At 40.6% G+C, this 22,589-nt stretch overlaps 1 protein-coding gene across 1 annotated transcript; it reads left to right on the forward strand.

The window, feature by feature from the left end:
- The first annotated feature begins 469 nt into the window (after positions 1-469).
- Positions 470-22,399, forward strand: LOC148022061 (putative UDP-arabinose 4-epimerase 2). Its single transcript, XM_087697674.1, has 10 exons — positions 470-715; positions 19,662-19,782; positions 19,886-19,996; positions 20,124-20,231; positions 20,339-20,430; positions 20,548-20,689; positions 20,825-20,919; positions 20,994-21,123; positions 21,526-21,670; positions 21,799-22,399. The coding sequence occupies exons 2-10, from the start codon at positions 19,663-19,665 to the stop codon at positions 22,029-22,031; spliced, it is 1,176 nt and encodes a 391-aa protein (XP_087553800.1). The 5' UTR covers positions 470-715; position 19,662; the 3' UTR covers positions 22,032-22,399.
- Positions 22,400-22,589: the final 190 nt, after the last annotated feature.

Genomic DNA, 22,589 nt, shown 5'->3' on the forward strand with positions numbered 1-22,589 from the left:
ATTGCATGACCCTTGCCCTTGTCTTTCTTACATTTTCTTTCATTTTTGTTACAATACAAAAGGTAAACTTTTACAACTTTTAGCACGCCACTATATAAGGAGACATGGTGCCTTTTGAGATGTGGGCACCTCTTTGCACTGAGCAAAATGCGGCATAATGTGAAGTGTGTGCTTCACAATGACATCCTAGGAGCAAAGCAATGCTACTACATATCAAAGTGCTTCACAATGACTCTTGAGAGTGAAGCTATTCTACCACACAATGCAAAGCACACTAGTGCATCTATATGTTTTTGTTTTTGTTGTTGTAATTTTATTATTATTATTATTATTATTATTATTAGTGTTGTTGTAATGAGATGCCATTTCTCACAGTTCATTTGGCCCTGGCCTCTCAAGTACATCCACTTTTCTTCTTCTCTAAAGACTTGCATTATTGTTGTGAAGAGTTAAGGGGGAAGTCAAAGGATTGGATCCTGCAAGACATTTAGAACACACACACACACACACTCTCCCTCTCTCTCTCTCTCTCTCTCTCTCTCTCTCTCTCTCTCTCTCGGTCTGTCTGTCTGTCTCTGTGACAGACCACCATCGCCTACCAGTTGAATTGCTGCATCCTTAGTCACATCGTGAAATCATCTTTACCGGATCGCTGCATCGATCGTTTGTCTTGATCAAGTAGCGTGCTTTTCGTCGCGAAACGCTTAAATATCAGGTATTAGTCTCCCTCTGGCCAGTTTCGCATTTCTGAACGCAATTCTTCATTCTCCTTCCAAGCACATGCACATGTAGTTTTGGCACATGGTGAAGATGTTACTCTAGCATCTCGAAACACGGTATTGCAGTCTACCTGACTCATGATCACGATACCAGGCATATGATTCTAAAGCTTCATTTTAAAAGTCTATGCAGACAACGGAAAATACTGAAGCTTCACCTTTGATGAGGTCTGCTTACCCTCTCAAGAGGTTTTGATCATAGGTTGGCAATAACTTTCGGATGATAGCTAATGCTTAATGTTAATTGTAGCGCCACTTCTTATTCCGCTTGGTCAGATATCTTGGTTACTAACCCTATGGGAGGAATTACAAGGTATATTAATTGGTTGGGTGTTACATAGCATAATGCCAATTATCATGTGGTCACTACTTAGTAATAAAAAAGGGCCGTTTTGACGGTTGCTAACAGATCTGCAATCGGTGGGCAACCTACCCTTCAGCAGCCTATAGGATTACAGCATCACTATCAACGATTGCTTTTGTCTGCTCTGCCTGCTTGGATCTCAATCAACTCCATCGTATCCACAATCATCCAAGCACTTTCTTCCAAGATATGCCTTGGAGATGGCACCAAAGGGCTCCTAAAAACTGTAGCATTAGATAAAGGACAAGCGTAGTGGATTACAACTATCATAGGTAGTCCAAGTAGGAGCGAATTAAGAAAGACGATCCAAAGTTTCCAACCATGTGGTCCACGAACCACCACACAATGAGAAGAAATGAGCGGAAGATTCCTCCAATTTCCAAAGGTGAGAAGCCCAATACTTCTTCAAAGGGTGAAGATAACGGGGTCTGTTTGACCATGGAGGCCACTTTTCAGAAGAACTAGTATGTGAGCAAAGCTAAAAAAATGTGAAAGCTGACTAAATCCAAGGGAGCTTTGGTAAAGTATTGGAACTTGCAATCGCAATCGAATATTGACATTGCCCCTCATCATTTGTTTCTTATGATGAAGACATCCTCATGGCAAGCCCCTACACACAACTTGCAGATGAGGTTTAAGTATTTGAATAGACATTCCCTTGGCATTTGGAAAAGTGGGAGAAGTACATTGATTGGGGAAGCTAGCCCCAGTTATAAAGCCCCTACATGTAACAGTCTTTATAAAAGGCAACTTGCAAATGAGGTTATATATGTGAACATATTGGCTCGGCATTTGGGAAAGTGGAAGAAGTATGGATCAATGTTGTATATGATGGATGATTTGATACTTGAAGTAGACCCTTTGGTAATGTCATTGCTTCGTCCATTATGATCATGGACATTGGGCCATAAAATGCTCTACAAATATGTATTGTTAAGGGCTAATTGTGTCGACTGGATGATTGATAGGGCAACAATGGCCTTCTATCTTTTATATTGGATACACTTGTCACGGTTTGAACTTTTGTTGATATTGTCTTTGATGCTATATTGTCAAAAGCAAACAAAATCGTCACATTCATGACAAATAAGCATATAGTTTTGTCTTTTTATAGACAATTCTGCACAAAGCAGTTGGTGAAGCCATGTTTAAACGTTTATTACATTAGCAAACTTGTTGGATGACAAATGCCACAACAGCCTACACCGCATGAATGGAGCTTGGACTATAAAGAGAGTTTGTTGCACTATGAGAGCAATGCATGTGGCTAGCATCATTTTTGGCCCTTGGGGTTTCTTCTTTGATAAAATGTGGGGCAGATTTGAAGATTCTGCATCTGTTTTGAAGTCCTTCCGCCTTCTACATAGGGAAGGTGCCACTATGGCCTGTGTGCATGAGCACACTAATTGCATGGCTGAGAAGATATAAAGCATATCAAGAATAGATGCTAATAAGTTTGAAGAGATCAGCAGCATTCATTCCAGACGTTTGACGAGGTGGCAGCACATTGGGCACCCTGATTTGGTCATTTTCGGCCTATCCCCCAGACTTGCACAGCAATAGCCTGGTGACATGTGGCATTTTTGGAGTATTTCTGCCTTTTTATGATCAGTCAGCTATTTTATGCAAGTCCGGCTAGTTTCTTGGTATTTTTCTATTTATTACTGTTGCCCCCAGAATCTTCATCAGTCTCATCATTATCATATTCTCTAAACTCTGTTCTCTCTCTCTTCTCTCTTCTTGTCAGCATCCCCCTCCTGCTTGTCCAATGGCCTCACTTACTTGCCCTTCCAGCATTCATGGAGGGGCCAATCATGTCACATCAGTCTAGTATCTAGTCCCAGTTTGTTCCAGCATTATTCAGGGTTTTATTCTTTTCTGTGGTCTTTTCTTTTTTGTGAATAAGTGTATATTAATGTATGGAAATATTTACATCAGGCCTTCTCTGTGTTCTCTCTTTCTCCCCCCTTCCCCCCGCCCCCCCCAACTGCTGTGTTCCTGCTTCAGCACTTGCATGGTATCATTGCCAAGTGTGCATCTATACGAGATTGTTGCAGCGTTTTTGTGGCTTCTGTTCTCTCTTCTCCCCCAACCATCCATACAAACCTGCTTGTGATTTTCTTCGAAAGGCTCTTTCAGTCACACTTCAGCGGGCTGGTGGTTGGCAACCCTCAACTCTTTGCATCATCTCCAGCAAGCTTTATGTCTACTTTTCTGCATTTACCCCTGCTGGTTTACCTTAGCCATGATCTCTTCTTCCAAGCATGGAAGCTTCCTTCCCCTTGTAGACTCCTCTATAGGAGACCCTCATGCCCTCACTGCCTCATCAGAGATTCCACCATAACCGATTGCCAAGACATGCAGCCTTCTCTCCCCTTCCCCTTCCTCCTTACCTTTGAGACATCTATTCCTTCTCTCTCTCTCTCAAGCGTTGAAATTAACTAATTTTGAAAATTAATTAATCGGCTGAAAATTGTTGGAAATGGGATTAGAAGACTGCCACTTGGCAAAACTCGCGTGGAAACTTTGATTTCTCTCTCTTCTCAACATTTTCTCACCTTCTCCAGCCCATTCTCTACAAATCTCAGCATTTCTCAGCCAATTGAAGGTATTCTCAACCAGATTTGGTGGACAATAGTGAGATTTCTACTGTTAACCCTAATTTATAGCAGAAATTAGGGTTTATTAGCAACCTTGGGACCCGTGCCAGCAGTTAGAGGCATTGTACACTGAAATTAGCAGCTGAAGTTCAAGGAATTGTTAGGAATTTTAGATGCCAGACCCATCCCATTTGATTTTGGCCAATCAAGGGTCCAATTTGTACAAGTCTTGGGTAAAGATCAAGGGGCACATTGCTCGAAAGCCTTGTTGATTGGTTGTGACAGCAAGGGGCTTTTGGATCAGCAAAGGAGATCAAGAAATCTTAGTTGTACTTTATCCAATAGAATGCAAATTAAAAAAATATTGCAAAGTTTTGGGGCCAATAGGATATCCAATGTCCAAGAATGTTATGGTAAAGTATGCATTTCAGTTTATGTTCATTTGTTAATTGCTGTAATTAAGTTTTTGATTAGGTTTTGTCACCCTCTTTGAGAAGGAAGGTTGGTTTTATGGTTCCATTGCTGAGATATCACTCAATCCTTTGACTTAGTGGGTTGAGGCACTTGATTGCAAGCCAAAAGCTTTGTGCTAGTATTGATTTTGTGCTCAGCTGCGTAATTATAGCAAGATGTCATCATACAGTGAGATGGAATTGAGCAGTGATGACACTCCTCAGTATGGAGATTCACATGGGGAAGAAGGAAATGCAATGCTTAATCTTCGACAAGGCTCAAATGATGGATAACAAGCTGAAAATGTTGATGTTGGGCAAGATACAAGGCCTCTCAAGGCAAAATGAGACTGATGACCAGCAAGGGGAAGAGGAATTTGATAACTAGTTCAAGAATTGGATGAGGACAATAGCAAATCTCTTCGTTGAATTGGCAAAGGATCCTCAAATTTTTTGATTTTTTGAATGTTTTTACGAAGGATAGCAAGGGCAAGAAGAATAAGAAGTCATCTTCTAGATTTTCGGGACAGCAAGGTGCATCGAAGATAGTGCCAAGGCCTTCACTTGAAGCTTCCAAAGACGCCAATGAAGAAAATGAGTTGGTACCTATGGGGCAAGGTATGCAAATGTAACACTATCATGGAGGTGTCAATCCAATGGATTTTGGACAATCAGACATGCATGCAATGATGGGGCAGCTAGGATACTTTGGTGGTAGCACAATTTTTCATACAATGGTTAGACAAGGATTACACACGGGAATGTATAGCACAACTCCCTATGGTATGCAACAGCCAATGCATGGTGTGCCAGGCCCAATGTGTCCGGGTATGGCTGGTAATATGCAAAATCCTATGTATGGCAGCATTGGTTTGATGCATGGGTCACAAAGTGGCATGTTTGGTAATGCATATACACGCGTGAATGCTTATGGGACTCAAGGAATGATTGCTGGTCATGCAAATGCTTCTTTTGGTCTTGGTCATGATATGGATACAACAAATGCACCATTTTTGCAGCAACCAGTGTATGGCAACTTGGCTCCCAAAGGGCCAGCAAAAGACTATGATGAGGATGGAAAAGGAGTGAAGTTTGAGTCCTTCAATGGTGCACAAGACAGGCTAAAAGACTTTTATTCAATAGTTTGATGCAACTTATTTAGGGGGAAACTTCACCAAATCCTCAAAGATTCGAAAGGTAGCCACTTTCTTGAAGGGGAATGCATTGTAGTGGTGGTCCACGCTCTCAATGCAAGGAAGAGCACCGTCAACATGGATACAATTCAATCAAATATTTGCATCGAATTGGTTAACAAGTACTTTTGAGGTGGACATCATGATAGCTTGGAATACGACTGATGCAAAAAAATGCAAGAATTTAGAGTAATACAATAAAAAGTTTTGAGATTCATTGCTGTCTGTCACTTCTTATTGTCCGGTTTCTCTTCATAAGCAAGTGGAAAAGTGTGTATGTAGGCTGTCCAAAGGAATTAGGGATTTTTGTATAAAATTCATAGTGTCGAGTATGCCTCAGCTCATAGAGATTGTGGTTATAGCTGATGCTTTGATGTGTGGGAAAGATTTGGGCTTCCAAGAGAGTGCGAATAAGAAGTTGTCAAAGGTTGAGAAAAGGGGCAAATCTGAAAATCAACTTGAAAAGAGGTCAAAACAACAAAGAAAGGACTAGAGATCACTTGCACAAGGTAGGGAATTAATGGTTGCAAATAAATGCTTTATTTGTGAATAGGAGGGTCACATTGCAAAGGAATGTTTCAATAGAAAACAAGCTAGAAAATAAGAAAATCAAGATCCTAAGGGTAATAAGTCCAAAATATCAATTGGATTGGTGTCGGATATTGTTAGTGATCAGCCCAATGGTGATGCTATTGAGTTATACAAGGCATGGGGTAAAATCAGGGATTAGCATGCTTTGATCTTCTTTGATAATGACGCACGAGCCAACTTCATCTCTATAGATATGGTAGCCTATCTAGGCATCAGAGAAAATGAGATGTTAGCAGAGTATTTGTCAGCTCATGTGTGAGTTTGAGCTTGATCTGGGCTGGGCATTTTTATTAGGTATTTTAGGTATGTTTCTGGTGTGGCATTTTATGCCAGTGGAGCATTTTATGCACCAGTCGGCCAGCATTAATGCTGTCCGACCAGCATTTATTGCTCCCCACTTTTTCAGCCTATTTATACTCGGTGGCTCCTCCTCAGTCAGTATCATCACCTTCACCATCTGCAGACTCTGTGGAGAGAGGAGCCAGTGCCAGTGCCAGTGCCCATGCAGCCAGTGACTCACTGTTGTATGCGACTGTCTCCTGTTCAGATAATGGATTCCATTTCCCGTGCATACATCTGAGTTCTCATTTGTATCGTGTTCTTTCTTTTCTCTTTTTGTCTTGTGTTTCAGCAGTTTATTTCAGCACATGTTTATGCTTCCACTGCTGCTCCACTTCTGACATGGTATCAGATTTCAGGATCTGTGCTCTTGCTGTGTTTTCTTGCTGATTTCAGGACTGTTTTGTACCCCTGCTGATCCTGCGACTGCTGTAGCAGCCAGGCAACCTGTTTTGGGGCTGTTCCAGCCTGCGTTTTTTGCAGTTTTGCTATCGCCTGCTGCCTACGCACCCTCTGCTGCCTGCATTTTTCATCAGCAGCTGCTGGCAACAGTTTTCTACCTGTTTTTCTCCAGTTTACAGCCTGCGTTTTTGCTGATTCAGCATCTCTCATGGCTGGGTGACTGTTACTTCAAGCCGTTTTTGCTGTTTTTGGCAGTTTTTGACTGATTTTTTGACTTTCTGCAACAGATTTTGTCTTCTATTGATCAGATTTTGGGTTATATTGCATGTGAACTCTCATTTTCTGCAGTCTGTGCTTGTGTTTTGGCTGTGTTTCCTCTCTAAATTCCATCTCTTCTCTACTTCTCTTCTTATCCTCTCCATATGGCTCCTCCGTGCACTTCCACTGATGATAAGTTACATGGACCTGATTATCTCACATGGAGTGTTGTTATGAAAGCTTGGTTTGTGCAGAAGCGGTTATGATACATCGTTTGTGGAGCTCTTCCTCACCCTCTCCGTCCTTTTCCTCTTCTTGAAGACTTTGATAAGGACAACCATGAGGAAGCGGTGCTTACATGGGACTCGGACGATGCCCGTGCTTACTCGGCGTTGCTTCGGTATATTTCTAAAGCGGTCTTACCGACGATTACCTCTTGTAGGACATCTCCTGAAGTATGGTAGAAGTTGCAGCAGATGTACGAGGCACCTTCCACCATGCGGGCAGTCACACTTTATGGCCAGCTCCAGTAGATGAAGTTTGAGCCGAAAGATACTATTCAGTCTTTTCTACTTCGTGTTACGCAGGTACAGGACCAGCTTCGGCACATGCAATCTGCTCTTCCCGAGGCACATCTCGTCGGGCCGGTCCTCTATAAGCTCCCCCCGGAGTTTGATGGAGTGGCCAATGCTTTGCGGGCGCACACATCATCGACTCCTGTCAATTTTACACATATGATCTCGATGCTTCTTGAGCATGAGACATCCTTGAGATTACAGGGGCGGCTTCCGGCACATTATGGAGGCGAGGCTTATGTAGCTTCAGAGAGGAGTAACGGGAAGAAGAAGTCGAAGACCCAGTGTTACCACTGTGGCAAGAAGGGACATTTGCGGAAGGACTGCAAGACGTTAGCGGCTTCCAGGAAGAAGGAGCAGAAGTCGAAGCGGGATGTTGACTCGCCCGATGGGTCCTCTCCTTCATCAGACTCCGACTCAGATCCTTCGACCAAGGTGAAGTCCAAGGCGTGGAAGAGATTCTCTTCTTCGGATCGCGGGAAGGGCTTGGTGGCCCCTTCCTCAGGTGCTTTCTAGTGGTGGTGATGAGGTCATCCCTCACGACTCTCTTGTGCCAGAGAGGGAGTGTGAGCGGGTGTTCAGATGGCACAGCCGCGCCTCATCTATACTTTTATACAGGTGCACAGGTTCTAGAGAGGGACGTCCCTGACGCATCGACTTCAGTCTGGCGAAATCAAATCCTGGAGCTGGGATTGACATCCAGGTTCATGATGAGCTGGTTATCTGACAGAGAGCGGGAGGCTTTCGTCTGGAGCTCACATGAGGGGACACTTTGGCGGTCTGGCCAAAGGCGGGGAATCCATGGTCACCTATGTTCAAGGGCATTTTTGACAGGATGGTCTTGTATGCTACTGCGAGACATTGATGATGGACACAGACACATGCTATGATCTTCTCTATTTTCAGGTGTTTGGTACGATCGACATCGACATCAGGTTCTCTCCGAGGCACCTTGGTGGTGGCTTGATCACCCACTGCTTGGGTATCCATGGTTCTACTTGGTGGTTCTATGTTGTATAGTTTCTGATCCCTATTCATTGTATTGTATCGATCACCCATGATCTGAGAGAGAGTGTTAGCAGAGTATTTGTCAGCTCATATGTGAGTCTGAGCTTGATCTGGGTTGGGCATTTTTATTAGGTATTTTAGGTATTTTTTTGGTGTGGCATTTTATGCCAGTGGAGCATTTTATGCACCAGTCGGCCAACATTAATGCTGTCTGACCAACATTTATTGCTCCCCACTTTTTCAGCCTATTTATACTCAGTGGCTCCTTCTCAGTCAGTATCATCACCTTCACCATGTGCAGACTCTGTGGAGAGAGGAGCCAGTGCCAGTGCCAGTGCCCATGCAGCCAGTGACTCACTGTTGTATGCGACTGTCTCGTGTTCAGATATATGAATTTCATTTCCTGTGCATACATCTGAGTTCTCATCTGTATCGTGTTCTTTCTTTTCTCTTTTTGTCTTGTGTTTCAGCAGTTTATTTCAGCACATGTTTATGCTTCCACCGCTGCTCCACTTCTGACAATGGGATCCATAGGGGAAGTTGGAATGGCATGCAAGGTCCATGTAGAGCCTGTCGCACCGCTCATTGGAAAGCTTTAGTTGCACATTCATAGATATGTGGAGTGTGGAGAGTTCTTTATTTCTCCACTTGAGGGTTATGATGTCTTGCTTGGTATACCGTGGTGCCATTGTATACATGCAATGATTGATTCACATGCGAAAGTGATCACTATTTAGCAAAGGGCAAGACCTATACACTTGATGTAAAGTTGAAAGAGAAACTTTTTCTTCTTGTATTAGTTATTGCTATTTCTAAAATAATGGAAAATCACCTTTTAGTGTACTTGGTGTTTTATAAGGATAAAGTTGATAATGAAAATGTTGGGAACATGTCAAAGTTAGAGAAGAATTGTATTTCATTTTTGTAAATGTATGTTGATTGCTTCTCTTAGTCACTTCTAGGGCAGCTATCACCTGAAAATCCTGAAGATCATGGCATAGATCTTATCCTTGAAAGTAGCCTACCTAATAAACCACCCTATAGGTTAAGTGCAGCCCCAAGAAGAGGAGATTGAGCAGCTTGAATGAGCTGTTAGAAAATTCAAAAAGGGCTGATTTAGCCCAGCTTTCATTGTCTCGTTTTTCAGTGCTTTTGGTGTAAGAAAATGATGATTCATGGTGTATGTGTATTGACTATCATACTTTAAATAAAATCACAATAAAGAATCGTTTGTGATGCCTGGGATTGATGATGCTATGGATCGATTGCAGGTGGCAGTCATATTCAATTGAATAGATTTGAAAAGTGGGTATCATCAGATACACATTAGATTAGAGGATGTGCCTAAGACGGCTTTTAGGATATCTTTTGGATTGTATGAGTTGCCTATGATGCCTTTTGGACTTAGGAATGCTCCTATCACTTTTAATTGGATGATGGATCACATCTTTAGGCCACATAGAGGATTTATGAGTACTTTTCTACTCAAAGAATGAGACAGAGCATAGAAAGCAATTGAACATTGTGTTCAATAAACTATAAAAGCATAGATTGGTCATTAATGATAAGAAAAGTGAAATCTTTTTGCATGAGATTAACTTTTTGGGACACATTGCATTAGTTGATGGTATTTATATGGACCTTGCAAAGGTTGAGGCAATATGCTCACGGCCACCTTTGAAGAATGTACATGAGATCCATAGTTTCTTAGGTCTATATTTCTATTATAGGAAGTATTTATGCGGTTTTGTTGAAATTGCATCTCCATTGTATGCTTTGTAGAAGAAAAATATAAAATTTAGATGGACAACAATGGAAATTTAGCATTTGAAAAGTTAAAGGAAAAGATGACTTCAGATCTTGTTGTTGTATTGTCTGATCTAAGATAGTCATTTGTAGTTTAGTGTGATGTATGTGGAAATAGCATTGGGGCTGTTTCAATGCAGGATGGCTGAGTTATGGCTTATGAGAGCTATCTTCTTCATGGTGCAAAGAGGAATTTGTAGATCTATGATAAAGAGCTCTTGGTTTTAATTTATGCATTGTCTATATGGAAACATTATTTGTTAGGGGCTGATTTTATAGTGCAAATAGATCATTAGATATTAAGATACTTTTTAACGCAGATAAAGTTGTTAGAGAAATATATAAGATGGGTAAATTTTCTCTATGTTTCATTTTCAGATTGTACACATTGATGGTAAAAAGAATGGTGTGGTTGACGCACTGTCACATAAGCCATAAATTTTAGTTATCATAATGGTTTGACATTGAGCTAGATGCTATGAAGGAACAATATGCTGCCAATTCAGACTTTGCTAATGTTTATGATTAGCTTTGCAACGGCCAAAGGTATGAGCACTTTGTGCTTAGAGATGGATTTTTGATAATGCATGGATAACCATGTATCACAAAGTAGTTAAAGACCTAGAGTGACGATTAAGAGTCATGCTCCTCCTTATGCAAGGCATAGAGGGATTGATACCATAGTCAAAGCAGTGGAGCATTTCTTTTATTGGCTAACTTTGAGCATGATGTAGAGTAGTTTGTCAGGACATGCATCGTATGTTGAAAAGTAAAGCATGATAGAAAAAAGATACTGGGTTTGTTGTAACCCTTGCCTATTTTAGAAAGGCCTTGGTAGAACATTGCTATGGATTTTATTTTTGAGCTTCCTAGGACACATAGAGGGAATGATAGGGTATGGATTATCATTTGTAGGTTTAGCAAACATACCCATTTTATTCCAGTGAGGAAGAAGATAAAGGCTGATAATATGACACAATTATTCTTGCAGCATATCTTTAAATATCATGGTATGTGAGAGTCGATTGTTAGTGATTGGATCCTCAGATAATCGGTTTATTTTAGAAGGGGTTGATTGAAAATATGGATACTATACTGAAATTCTTATCCTTCTTCCAACCCCAGATAGATGATTAGTCTAAAGAGACAAATTTCATAGCGTTGGATCTTTTGAGGTGCTATGTATTAGACCAAAAGACATAGTGGGAGTAGTACTTGCCATTGGTTGAGTTTGTATATAATAATATGGCGCATAGCTCCATTAGCAAAGTTCCATTTGAGTTTGTTAAGAGTGGCAAGAAGGTACTACCTATCTTGCACACTAAGGATAAGATCTTTAAAGCTGATCACAACGTGGAAAGCTTGGATGTTGCCTATGCAAAGATAAAGTATATACTTCAAAAATCATAGGAAAAGCAAAAGAAAGCAATTGATCGCTATAGAAGTGCTTTGCAATTTACAAAGGGTGATTATGTATTGTTGCATTTTGAAAAGGCAAGGTTGAAAAAAATGAAAGGAAGAGAGAGGTTGTATTCGAAGCCAAGTATGATACACTGACCCTTCGAAGTGTTGGAGAAGATCAACGATGTGGTATATTGGCTAAAATAAATTCCACCTTGGTGGATATACAATGCCTTTCATGTCAGTTTGCCAAGGCCTTTTCATGGTGATATGCTAGAGGATGTATTTTCTGAAATTTAGCTTGAGGTTGAGGAGTTGGATGAGATCTTGGTACCTAGCAGATTTTGGCACATAAGGAAGGAAAGGTTAGGGGTAAAGTATCCAGGAGATATTTGGTGAGGTTTCAGAATTATTCACCAATGGGTGCAAAATGGATGGAAGATGATGACTCAGCAGATCATCCTCAATTGTTGTAGCTTTACCTAGATGCCTTTCAGTTAAAGCAAAGTGTGGATCGAGTGCAGTCAGGTTTAGTAGAGCAAGGGTCCAGAGTAGTGTCTAATGCTTAAGGGGGAGGTAGCACTTCCACTCCAATTATGGACACAGATCTTGTATGTAGTGGATCTCAGATGCATTTAGCATATATCCAAGGTACTTTGCTGATTGTATGTTTGCCACAAGATCACTACTCAGTGTACTAGTCATTGTGAATGAGGATGGTTGTTACCGCGGCTTTCAGACTATACTTTTGCAAACATTTTGGGATCAGTTCATGATCAGTTAGAGATCAGTTTATGTTCACTTTTGGATCACTTATGCATCAGTTTCTGATCAGTTTTTGCATTTAGTTTGTGATCAGCTTGGAATCACATTTGCAGCAGTTTGTGATTAGTTTTCAAATTAGGATATGATGAATTTATGCTCAATTTTCAATGGTTTTCAGCTGGTTCCATGCACAATAGCATATTTAGTGAATGCCATTGACAGTTTTAGCCATGATTTATGCCAAGTCTATGCTTTACTATGGTAGTCAGAATAGTTTAGAAACAGGAGTTATGGATGCATTCGATGAGTTTCTAGCAATAGTTCTGGACAAATTTTCAGTTTTATGTTATGTTTATGCTAGCTGGAAATTTTCAGCAAGTTTTAGGCATATGGCATGGTTAGACAACAATGGCTAGTGTTGTGATTGTGATGTCTTATGGAAATTCTAATGCAGTATACTCTTTGCCTTGGCACAATGCAGTGCAATCAAGGATGATTATAGGGATTTCAAGGGGGAGGTTTGTTACGGGGACATGAAATTTTTGAGATGCTTTGCTTTTGCTAGTGACATTTGATTAATTTAATAATCAAATGTGCAATGTTGTAAGGCACATGTGATGCACATGGCAGTTATTTCATGGTAATAGGCCAAGGACCTCGGGGAAGCAGTGGGTTTAAAGGCAAAAGTTGTGACAAGTTATGCCAGCTGGGTTTTGGATATCAGTTGGTGTTAAATTTGACCTTAGGACAATTAATTGACCATTAAGTGCTAGTGGTGACACTAGGGAGTAGGTACTAATTAATTAATTTGTACGTGTCCAAGTGTTAATTAAGGTTGGGGACCACTTGAGGTTGCAAATGGCCTAGTCAATTAAATTGTGGATGGACACATTCAATTTTGGGCAGGGTCAAAAGGGCTGAAATTATTTTTTAATTAACTGGTTGGAAATTGCTAGAAAATAGGGTTAGAAGACTACCACTGCAAGAATGTGCATGCAATGGGAGAGAAGGCTGTTTGGGACTAGGAGAGACTCATTCGATGCATTCAACTTGTGGAAGAAAGAGAGAAGGTGCTGCTGATCAATTTTCAGAATAGAAATTAGTCATTTGCTGCTGGTGACAGCAGCCAAGGACCATTGGGAAGGTGACAGCAGTTTGGCGACTCACAAGGGCGGGCAACTGCAGTTGAAAGTTGGTGACAACATTTTGGTTCCTCTCCAGTCAACAGGCTACTGCATTTATTGCAGATCAAGTAGGCAGCAGGCTGTTTGGAGGGTTTTCCTGCATGGAAAATCTGATTTCTCTCTCTTATCCAAAATTTAACCGTATGGCACGTTTGGGCTTGACTGCAGTTGCAGATGCCACCCTTGCCAGCCGCAATGTGTTGATATCGTTTTACAGCCAGGAGGCTTTTCAGGATCCCTCATGGATACCGTGATTTATGGGGTCAACTTTTGATGGTGCTCTAAAGCAGGCAACCCTTTCCTGCCCTTGCTTTGGATCGTCCTTGGCAGGACTGGGACCTTGCAGGCCGGCTGAATTTGGAAAAGGCCTCAGCTAACCAGGTGTATCATCTTCTGATTAAAGATCATCAATGGCTGCTTACTAAAGCTAATACTATATGGGGTTTGCGTAAACCTTAGTTATGGTGGAAGGTAACTGTGATGGAGGGCTGGTTGAACAAGACACCTTTCAAATGCAAGGTCTTTCTTTGGAGGGTGATGATTGCTGGTCTTCCCCTTGCTTCAGCCCTTTCCAAGCGTTGAATCTCCAACGGCAATTGTTTCTTTTGCACCTACAAAGAAGTCTTATCTGTAAATGCATGCTTGGTTGATGTAGATGGATGGATGGCTTGAGAAGGAGGATAGGTGGGTGGCAGGGGATAGAAAGTTGGATAACTAGGTGATACATGAGGCATCAAAGTGCCTTGTATTGTGACTCTAGATATGTGCCCTAAAGGAGGTGATTGACTTGTGGATGGTCTACATGTTGAAAAGGTATAGGAGGGCCCACTAGGTATTGTCATGTTGGTAAATTGTATGGTCACCTGGGAGATGATAGAATAGGATGGGGCTTGAGACGCGTGAGTGGGATATCCATGCGTTTTGGTTCCCATGAATGGTTGGGTTGAGGGGTAAACCCCCCACCACCGGTGCATTGCCACATACAGGTGGAATGGTGAAAGGTGATGGGAAAAATGGTGTGAATGTAGATGTGGGTATAGTGGAAGAAAAGGGTGGGATTGGAAATTATGGTGTAGATGGAATAGAAGTAAATGGAAATTCATTTTTAGGAAATTGAAAATTAGAGGATAATGGTTTAAAACTTGGAAGGAAAACTTCATTTTGACTTTGAGAAACAAAACTTGGAAGGAAAACTTGAAGAATGAAAATTTAAGTTTTGCTCATAATACCATTTCTTGTGTTTATATACAAATACTTATCCTCTTTAGGACTTATGAACCAATAACAACTTTGAAGAGTTACTTCATTTGGAGTGTCACCCATTTCATGCTTGAAAGAGGAAACATTAAAAAAGATTGAGAAGCAAATGTATGCATACTTGGTACAGGAATAAATGAAGGAGAGGAGAAGATAGCCTTATACTCCATGTTGGTGTCTCCAATAGGATGGCTAGTCCTTTGTGGAGGTTATGCCCTTGCTGCATAATCACTAGATTGGTGCACCAACTCTAAAGGGGATAACTAATGTTTATGCTCCAATTGTTGTTGAGCCCGATGCATATAGATAAGTTTGTTCTTGGCTTGTGTGACCTCATAGGATCTACAGACACCATGATAGTTAGATGTCTCTCCTCTAGTATTAGAGCGTCGCTTGGCAAGCTATGAAGCCCACTTATGCTCGGTTCTCGGCATTGGATGTTGTGGAAATTGAAGTGGTGAAGTAGTGTTCGAAGTCATCTTTCCTTTGTGAACTTGTTTCTAATGACAAGCTCTCCAATCAAAAGCCTAGGTTTCTCTAAGTGTACCTAGCTTTGATACTATGTAAAGAAATACTCATCTACAAATAACAAACAAAATCTTATGACAAAGCATAGACTAATAAAGAATATAGTTAGGGTTAGGGTAACTCAAAGACAATAAACGCTGAAGGAGATAAAGAATGAATGATTAGATCTAAGTGTACCTAGCTTTGATACCATGTAAAGAAATACTCATCTACAAATAACAAACAAAATCTTATGATAGCGCAGACTAATAAAGAATATAGTTAAGGTTAGGGTAACTCAAAGACAATGAACGCTGAAGGAGATAAAGAATGAATGATTAGATACGATGCTCAATGCAGCAAACAAACCATGCAAAGGTGAAATATTGACCCTCGAACTCGTGTCTCGAGGACTGAGGTAGAGAGTATGAGTAGGAGAGTGTCTCGTACTTTGACGAATCCTAAAACGTAGCAAACAGTCTATGAAAATATCAATTAGCAGCAAACACAACTCAAAAGAGTCTGGATTAGTGTTTGGCAGAGCAATCAGGCATGGAATCAATGAAATGCTGATTGGATGATGTGGCAGCTGGGCGACAGGTTGGAACAGCAAAGCACATGGCTGAGTTGTGGTAGTGAATGAAAATTTAAGTTTTGCTCATAGTACCATTTCTTGTGTTTATATACAAATACTTATCCTCTTTAGGACTTATGAACCAATAACAACTTTGAAGAGTTACTTCATTTGGAGTGTCACCCATTTCATGCTTGAAAGAGGAAACATTAAAAAAGATTGAGAAGCAAATGTATGCATACTTGGTACAGGAATAAATGAAGGAGAGGAGAAGATAGCCTTATACTCCATGTTGGTGTCTCCAATAGGATGGCTAGTCCTTTGTGGAGGTTATGCCCTTGCTGCATAATCACTAGATTGGTGCACCAAATCTAAAGGGGATAACTAATGTTTATGCTCCAATTGTTGTTGAGCCCGATGCATATAGATAAGTTTGTACTTGGCTTGTGTGACCTCATAGGGTCTATAGACACCATGATAGTTAGATGTCTCTCCTCTAGTATTAGAGCGTCGCTTGGCAAGCTATGAAGCCCACTTATGCTCGGTTCTCGGCATTGGATGTTGTGGAAATTGAAGTGGTGAAGTAGTGTTCGAAGTCATCTTTCCTTTGTGAACTTGTTTCTAATGACAAGCTCTCCAATCGAAAGCCTAGGTTTCTCTAAGTGTACCTAGCTTTGATACTATGTAAAGAAATACTCATCTACAAATAACAAACAAAATCTTATGACAAAGCACAGACTAATAAAGAATATAGTTAGGGTTAGGGTAACTCAAAGACAATGAACGCTGAAGGAGATAAAGAATGAATGATTAGATCTAAGTGTACCTAGCTTTGATACCATGTAAAGAAATACTCATCTACAAATAACAAACAAAATCTTATGACAGCGCAGACTAATAAAGAATATAGTTAGGGTTAGGGTAACTCAAAGACAATGAACGCTGAAGGAGATAAAGAATGAATGATTAGATCTAAGTGTACCTAGCTTTGATACCATGTAAAGAAATACTCATCTACAAATAACAAACAAAATCTTATGACAGCGCAGACTAATAAAGAATATAGTTAGGGTTAGGGTAACTCAAAGACAATGAACGCTGAAGGAGATAAAGAATGAATGATTAGATACGATGCTCAATGCAGCAAACAAACCATGCAAAGGTGAAATATTGACCCTCGAACTCGTGTCTCGAGGACTGAGGTAGAGAGTATGAGTAGGAGAGTGTCTCGTACTTTGACGAATCCTAAAACGTAGCAACAGCCTCTGAAAATATCAATTAGTAGCAAACGCAGCTCAAAAGAGTCTGGATTAGTGTTTGGTAGAGCAATCAGGCATGGAATCAATGAAATGCTGATTGGATGATGTGGCAGCTGGGCGACAGGTTGGAACAGCAAAGCACATGGCTGAGTTGTGGTAGTGCTGGTACAGCAAGCACAGGGTCTGCTGATGACGTTAGTAGGTGGCAATAGTAGGGAGAGGATAAATGCAAGCTGGAACACAATGTGCAGAAGTAAACACAATTGTTCTGGTGATGACAGCGGGCTGGAAATAGTTGCCAACAGTAGCAGGGGGTTGGATAGTAGGCGCCTAATGATGGACAATAGTGGGCGGTAAGCTCAAACTGAGATATCCTCCATGAACAGGGTATGGACAGCAGAGAGATGCCACCTCCAAATTGCAAAAATGAGATTAAGGCTGAATGGTAGGCAGCCTATGTATCTATAGATGGATGGGTCCTCCCAAATTAGGGTTTGGCTTATGGGACATAGATACTCTCTAGGATTGTGTTTCTTTTTAATGAAAGTGTGGTAATTAGATTAATTAATTTTGTTTTGGGCCTGTTTAGTATTGCTAATCAGCATATAATGTATTTTTGGCTCAACACATGCAAGTAGATAGAGGCTGGTTGGAGGCTGGGAGAGAGGGGAGCGAGTCATTTTTCCAAGGAAGAGCTAGGAGGAGGCCATGTATGCAGGTCACCAGCTGATTAGGGTACTTCTAGCCATTGAGAGCTGTAGGGACGGTAGGCAACAACACCCCAAGCCTTTGTTGGAGCTGGTGATAGCAGTTTGGCAGCAAGCGATTGCATTCAAGAGCTCCTTGGCTGTGGGTGACAGCTCCAAGGGTTGTTAGGACAGGGCGGCAGTAAATTTTAGCCTCTTTGTGAGAACAAAATCGGAATTTCTCTCTCTTCAGTATTCTCTCTCATCCTCCAGCTAGTTTTCATCCTTCCTAGGTGGATTCCAGCAATTCCACCCTTGAGAGGTGGAAATTTTGAAAAATCTCTGCTGTAAACTCTAATTTACAGCAGAAATTAGGGTTCAACAGCCACCTTGAGAAGTGTCTTAGATTTGAAGGCCTAGAGACTTGAATTTCAGTCATAGAATTGGGAAATTTCTAGAGATTCAAGAGGTCAAGTAGACAATAGTGATTTGGGGCTGAATTTATCACCCCCAAGGAGCATAGTTATTAGTGAAGGCCAATTCCCCAAGCAAACCAAGGGGCAAATTGGTTTGAAAGCTTGCTGGTCATTTGTGACAACAAGAGGCAATTGAAGAAGGAGATTCAAGGAATCCTGGTGTATTCCATCCAGATTGCAATACAAGATACAAAAATATTGGAAGGGTTGCCAATTTCGGGGTCAACAGGCTGTCCATTGTCCAAGATTATGTGGTAAATTTGCATTTTCAGTTTATGTGAATTTTATGCTTGTTGTAACTAGTGCTTAATCAGGTTATTTACTAGCCTATCCGAGAATGAAGACTAGTTTCATTGCTGGTGGCAATCTGATCTACTGTTCTATTTGTAAAGCAAGATGCTTACTAATGATGGCCACTTAGACCAACTCGTGTGAGCTAATTCATTCTCATGTGTGTGTGTGTGTCTTAAATGACATGCAAGATTTGTCTACGGTCCATGAAGCCCCCTATTATTTTCGGAATCACATCATTGTCTATGGTTGCATTGAAAGATTTATAAGAAATCAATGCAATCTTTAATGTCCAAATATGAAACCTATCCAGATTTAATGGCCAATAGGACTTTGCATACTTAGGGATCTCATTGCAAAGATTAATATTCGGAGTTCAATGTGTAAAGTAGATATTCCCATTTTGATATGTAGTTCAGACATTGCTTTGCTGAAGAGGCTGAAATGGGATTTTGATGTCAGCAATGGAATACTAAGAAATTATTGAATTCCTTACATCTTTGTTGCCACTGTGATTACATTTATCTATGGATTATAGTTTGATTATTTCACTCATTGACTTCAAGTAGCTAGATCAGAGTGATAGATTTGAGAGCTTGTTCGTCTAATATAGTTCCTTAATCAGATGGTAAGCACATGATTGTATGTGGACAATACAGACACTTCCATGATATTTTCCAAGAGAAGCCTATTCATTGTGGGTTCTTGAATGCATTTCACAACTGCAGTCTAACAATTGTGAGAAAATATGCTAGTTAGTTGATGAGTTAAACTTTTGGTGAGCTGAATCATGGTTTTTAGTTCTCCATGTTGGACTCTGGGTGATGGTGTGGCAAGTTTAAATTCTTTATTTACCTCTGCTAATAAGTCTCCTTTTCTGTTATGGATTGCCAGGATGGATTATGGTGTTTCTAGTAGACCACGATCTCAGATAGCTGGCAAGGTTGTGGTAGCTTGCACGTTAACTATGCTCTGCATGTTCATGCTCAGGCAGTCAAATCCAGAAACAGATGTGGTATTGTCGATGGTTATATGTTATCTGCTTTAACTGTGAAAACTGTGTGTTTGTTGCCTTCAGATTATGTACCAGCTGCTGATTTTGTAACTTTGATGCTCAGTTTTCTAGGCATGATGGGGTCATGCATATTCTTGTCACTGGTGGGGCGGGTTTCATTGGATCACATGCTGCTCTTCGTCTTCTTGAAGATCATCATAGGGTCACCATAGTGGTATGGCTTATCTGGGAATTATTGGGATGAGGCATGGCATTTCTCTTGTAATTTCAAGGGGGGAAGGTTTTTCGGGACTGTTTTAAAAAGAGGCACCAAACACATGGAAGTTGTCTGGACTGTGCAGGATAATCTTTCCCGAGGCAATATTGGAGCTGTTCAAACTTTGCAATTCTTATTCCCAGAGCCTGGCCGGCTGCAGTTTCTTTTAGCGGACTTGGGAGACCCCAGAGCTGTATCCTTGCTCCTGTGTATAATGTTGTTTCAATACAACTTGTATAATAGAGGAGGTTGTATTATGGGTTCAGGCTTGCATTTTTGTATCCTTGACTCACTTGCTAGGTCAATAAGATATTTGTCAGTAACGCATTTGATGCTGTGATGCATTTTGCTGCTGTAGCCTATGTAGGAGAGAGTATGGAAGAGCCTCTACGGTATGCAATCATGGTCTAGTCTAGTGGATGACTGCTCGTCTGCTGGATTGATTCTGTTTGTAACTTTCTTACATGGCTACTGACTTGATACTTACAACCTGTAATGTTTTAAGGCAGCTATTACAAGAACATTACGGCAAACACAATGATACTTCTTGATGCAATGAAAAAGCATGGGGTAAAGAAACTTATTTATTCCAGTACCTGTGCCACATATGGAGAGCCTGATAGTATGCCAATTACAGAGGAGACACCTCAGGTATTCTCTGGTCTTTGATATTTAGAGACTGCTTTTTCATTTTCTTGTGACTATATAGTCTAACTCTACTCATGTTTGCAAAGGTTCCCATATATCTTGTGACTATACAGTCTAACTCTACTCATATTTGCAAAGGTTCCCATAAATCCTTATGGAAAAGCCAAGAAGATGTCTGAAGACATCATTAAAGACTATGCAGCAACAACAAATCTGGCAGCCACTATATTGCGGTGGGTGTCGATCTCACAATCTAGTGTGGTAAATTCTCTATCATTATCAGGCAAGTCACAAATATTGTTTTCAGGTATTTCAATGTTATTGGGTCGGATCCAAATGGGAGACTTGGTGAAGCACCAAGACCAGACTTGCGACACCATGGCAGAATCTCTGGTGCATGCTTTGATGCTGCTATGGGCATAATTCCAGAAATCCAGGTTCATCCTCATGCTTTGTAAACTTAGAGTGGTTTCAGTTCTGTTATTTATTTTGTTGTTCACTGAAGACTTTTTTATTCAAGTATGAAGATTCTGATTGCAATGCCAAATAGAAAACCTCATTATCCAAAAATACAGAGCCAATTCAGATGTGGTGATTCAGTGGCATAAATGAAAAAATATAATCGTATTGCCTCAATTACTATCCATTTGTAGTGTCAAATAGATAGATCTGTTAAATCCTCCTTTTTTGCATAGTGGGTCCTGAGGCAACATTTGGAGTACTCCATGCAGGGACTTCCAATTGAAAATGACAGTAGGATAAGCTTGAAGTTGACAAGAATAATGTGTTGCTTGACATAGGTTTGTTAGTGAGTCAATTGAGTAAGGTTTATTCTACAGGTGAAGGGGACTGATTATGATACAGAGGATGGAACATGCATTCGTGACTACATACATGTGACAGATCTTGTTGATGCTCATGTGAAGGCTTTAGAAAAGCTGGTACCTTCCACGGTTAATGTATACAATGTTGGTACTGGCCAAGGTTAGTTATGTTTGCTTGTCTTAGTAGCTATCATTTTGTAGTTATTTTTGTGTTTCTTTTTACCAATCATTATTATTAATGTTCATTAATAGACCATCTAATTGCACATTTTCTGGTCTCATCAACAGGCAAGTCTGTAAAAGAATTTGTGGATGCTTGCAAGGCTGCAACGGGTGTAAATGTCACTGTGACTTATTTGGAACGAAGACCAGGAGATTATGCTGCAGTTTGGAGTGACCCCAGAAAAATAAACATTGAGCTCAACTGGACTGCAAAGTACACTGATCTGACAGAGGCATTGGGGATGTCGTGGCAGTGGCATCAAGCACACCCTATGGGCTACTCATCATCATATATGTAACACAGGCACCAAATTAGTTTTTTGTAAAGGGTGGCAAGGAGTTTTGGGTAACCAGTCTCGTATCTAGATGACAAATACCCAGTGGCAGTAAAAGCTGACGGAAATGCCAAACTGTACATCTTATTTAATATACCCCTTGCAATAACTGGGCTTTGTATAAATAGACAGCGATGTCCATGAGGAGGGGTGATTTCATAGGTTAGTCTTGAGTCCATCGTGAGAAGATCGTAGTTTGTGTAGGTTCTACAATTTGTATTCTTGTTACCCTTTTCTTAACATATCATGTTGACTGATGTATTCTCCCAAATCATTACATGATCTGATTATGCTGGATCCAGTACATAGATGCTTGAATATAGGGTTAGATTATTTTTGATGTTGGGACTTTGTTTAGGTTTATGTCTGGTAGTTTTCGAGACTTGATCTTTCTTCCTTTTACTAAGAGTTTATTTAGTTGCATGGCCTTTGCTGTCCTCCCCTGATGTGCAGGTCCAAGTAATAAGTCATTCACCACCACGCATTTGCAAGTTGTTAAGCTATGATGAATACAAAAAAAGG

Source organism: Lygodium microphyllum, chromosome 17 (assembly GCF_053477565.2).
Source record: "Lygodium microphyllum isolate KBCC chromosome 17, Lygodium_microphyllum_v1.1.10, whole genome shotgun sequence".
Taxonomy (NCBI): domain Eukaryota; kingdom Viridiplantae; phylum Streptophyta; class Polypodiopsida; order Schizaeales; family Lygodiaceae; genus Lygodium; species Lygodium microphyllum.